The sequence below is a fragment of the Mizuhopecten yessoensis genome, unplaced genomic scaffold (genome assembly GCF_002113885.1).
Source record: "Mizuhopecten yessoensis strain PY_sf001 unplaced genomic scaffold, ASM211388v2 scaffold10869, whole genome shotgun sequence".
In the NCBI taxonomy this organism is placed as follows: Eukaryota; Metazoa; Mollusca; class Bivalvia; order Pectinida; family Pectinidae; genus Mizuhopecten; species Mizuhopecten yessoensis.
Genome location: NW_018408762.1, coordinates 1 through 3720, shown reverse-complemented (window position 1 = coordinate 3720; position 3720 = coordinate 1). Strand labels below are relative to the sequence as shown.

General features: G+C 35.4%; 1 protein-coding gene across 2 annotated transcripts; it reads left to right on the top strand.

Moving 5' to 3' along the window:
- Positions 1–996: 996 nt before the first annotated feature.
- LOC110463177 lies at positions 997–3519 on the top strand. Of its 2 annotated transcripts, none has more exons than XM_021517558.1 (4): positions 997–1073; positions 1385–1610; positions 2225–2594; positions 2747–3519. In XM_021517558.1, the coding sequence occupies exons 2-4, from the start codon at positions 1440–1442 to the stop codon at positions 3277–3279; spliced, it is 1074 nt and encodes a 357-aa protein (XP_021373233.1). In that variant the 5' UTR covers positions 997–1073; positions 1385–1439; the 3' UTR covers positions 3280–3519. The 2 variants fall into 2 exon arrangements, with proteins under 2 accessions (XP_021373233.1, XP_021373235.1); XM_021517560.1 differs by lacking the exon at positions 997–1073 and having other exon boundaries at positions 1314–1610; positions 2747–2917; positions 2957–3519.
- The last annotated feature ends 201 nt before the right edge of the window (positions 3520–3720 follow it).

The window sequence follows — 3720 nt, the reverse complement described above, 5'->3', positions numbered from 1 at the left end:
ATTACCAGATATACTAATCAGAATGATTTGTTATTACATTGCTTTTACATTTACCTGCAAGTAGATTGGGCTATTTCATTGCCATTGATATTAACATAGTTTGTGTCATAACATTTCATTTATTTCATAATTTTGAATGAATATATTACGTTGTAAATAAAGTGCAATTATATTCGTAAAAAGAAATTAATAAAATTACTAACTAATTAAATATATAATGAATCTATTATTGCATCATCAAAAAGCATGAACACTTTTTATTTATTTATTTATCTATTTGTATGTGTTGTGCAACATAATTGTTAATTTATTATGTTTAAATAGCTTGTCTAATTAAACCGCTGTGCATTCACACATTTCGTGCAATTACTGTTTGTACATCTATGTTTCAAGGATATGTCAATTCACTTTGTTTATGAACATGGTTTCTGTTACAACGTTGCTGTCAGTTGTTTGCGTTAATACAGCGGTTTCATATTCACATAGTTTATGTAAGCAGTGTTTTTTTGTTTACACGCTCTGTATTTCCGTGAGTGATTTTACAAATTTGATAGGTTTCTAATATAAATTCGATGTAAAAGACAAAAAGCAATGATGAGGCATAAAAACAATTACGGGGGACAATATGAAGCCCTATTTAACACAATGGAACTAACTGTTTTGTTATCAAAGCGGCGTCTTTTTTTGTAACTAAGGTATGCAAGAAATCTATTTCACCTAACACTTCAAGTTTACATGTTTTTAACATATCTAATAGGAGTCATACTTATTTTTAAAACTATCTGTTGGCCTAAAGTGAGTTGCTTATTCGTCTTTTGAGGATTAAACAATGTATTAAGATTTTTTTACTTTTATCAACAAGATGTACTCCGCTCGGCCTGTGTAACACTATCGATACACTCAATGACTTTTAACAAACACAGAAATTGTAAAATAGAACCTGACCAGGAAGTCCTGATTTTATGGCGCTGATTCAGCTAAACTATGGCCCCTTACCTTATTAGCAGTACAACTGACACGAGTTTTATATCTGCTATAGCCCCGAAACATGGAATTATAACAACCAACAATGGGTAAGCGAAAAATCATATTCCAAAAAAGGCTGTTTTATGTTATTTTAATGCCATTTTACTGTGCATTTTTCTGTTAAGTGTTTCTTTCTATATATTTCGAAAGTTTATGGAATAATAACTGAATTTAAATGCCGTGCTATTTCCATTGATCATTGTTACCTCGTTATCACGTTTTTCCTAACCTGGTATGTTTATGGTCAGGGTAGGAACGCCATATCCGGTTTATATCAATTTCTCATGACGTCATATTGAATACCCGTGGATGTACTCCGATAGCAGGGAGTAGTATATATACCCTTGTACATGGTCAGGTCCCCAGTCTGCTTCAACCCAGTATCGGAAAGGTACTAACAGACACTAGTAAGGATGCAGTCGCTTCACATGTCTGTCGTGCTGTACACACTCAACACACTTCTCTGCGCCGTGCACGGGCACGGCTACCTTAAGGATCCCCCTAGCAGAAGCAGCATGTGGAGATTTGGGTTCAATACACCAAAGAACTTCAACGACAATGAACTATTTTGCGGTGGATTTTCGGTAAGCAACTATATATTCTTTTTTTCCCAGTTATATTTATTTGATTACATTTAAGGTATTTTTTCATAATTTTTCATTTATCTTAATTGTAACCATCGTTTACTATGCAATCGAAGACGTTTTGTTTTAAAGTCAGCGCTCTACCTTGATAACAACAAATAATGAATTTTTCCGTAAGGTAACGCTTTTAATTTCACCAGACAAAATTTGCGTGAAATAGATATTTTTGTTTTGGGAACTTCAATACATGATGGCAATTTATTTCGTGCAATAAATGAATTTGTTTTATAACGATTCCCTATATTTCATTTAAAAAAATCTGTATTGTTTTTCAAATTAACAATAAAATGCAAGACAGCTTGTATAAACCTGTGACCTGTGTACGTTATATTTTCCCGGTACATACACAGAACGGTCTAAGGTAGTGTACAACAGAATATATCTATTTCTTTGTTTTCTAGATTGGAGATAAATCTGGTATAAAAGCTTTTCTTTTATATTAAAAATTAACATGGTATTGCATTGTTTTTAATAAACAAGAACACGTTTTGTTTATTTGCTATGCTTATCAAGATATATTATCGTGTAGATAACGAGATTTCTCTCCATTTCAGCACCAGCAAAATCTCGGTGGAAAGTGCGGTTTATGTGGTGATGCGCATGACCAGACAGCGCCAAGGGATAACGAGGCTGGAGGAAAATACGCTACGGGGATCATCTCGAAAAACTATACTCCTGGTTCAACTGTGGACATCACCGTCCGAGTAACTGCTAACCACCTCGGCTTCTTCGAATTCCGTCTCTGCGAAAATAACAACGTCTCCAAAACGATTACAAAGGAATGTCTGAAGCACCTACTTGCAAACGAGACTGGGGAGACGAAACACTATTTTGGAAAGCTGAAGGGCGACATTGTCACCAGAGTTAAACTCCCAGAGAATGTCACCTGTTCACAATGCGTGTTACAGTGGAGATACCATACAGGTAAGGACACACGTTACAAACAAATACAAAATTGAAAAAAAAGAGAAACATTCATCAGATAAAAGTTTTCATAGACATCTATTGATAAACACAGGAACATAATTCTGATTTCCAACGTAGCGTAATCAAACTGTACTATTTTTGTTATTCAGGAAATAATTGGGGAACAGACGGCCAAGGATCCTGTATCGGATGTGGGCCACAGGAGGAATTCTACGGTTGTTCAGATATCGCTATCTCAAGTTCAGGGGTAACTAATACAGTATCGACTCCTGAGACATCTACTTTGCTGGCCATTTTAAAAACATCAACACCAGCAGCAGCAACAACAACAACAGCGACAACATCAACATCATCAGCAACAACAGCAGCTGAAACGACTTCATCAACAACCAAGACCACAGTTAAAAAACAAACAACAACCTTACCAATCACAACGACAGCATCTTCTACAGAATCTACAGTTAAAACAACAACCGTCCCAACAGCACCAACTACAGATACCGCTAAAACAACAACCGTACCAGCAGCACCAACTGCAGATACTACAAGAACAATGACCTCGCCCTCCACCAACAAGCTTTCCTGTGTATCTGTCGCTGCTCCTGTGGATGACACCTGGTGCAATAATAACTGTAACCATTTCCCCTCTTATTGCCCTTCTCAATACTGTGACTGTACTTGACTTGATTTATGGCTATTGTCGGACGTTTTATCGGATTATTATTGTCTGGTATGCTTCTGCAATAGGTGGACAAATATCGGCCGTTTATGCGGGTGAAACAAACTCTTGGTCCCAAAGGGGCATACTGTGCCAAACTTTGATTATAAACGTGTTTTATTAATCAGATTATTATGCATGTATATCTGTGGCGTATAACACGATCTGTTGTGATAAGATGACAATAAAGTATATTTTATTGAATTTCCATTTATTTTCTATTTTTATAAGTATTTTACAGAGCGTTATAAATTTGATTATAAAGCCTACATAAAACGTCAAACCTTCATTTTGTTATTAAATTGTCGATCGTTTTATTTCTAGTATTAGTTTTGTACGCACATGTACGTTGTTAGGTTCGGTTTGGTAATACTTTGTTTAACGTCCTATCAACAGCTAATGTCA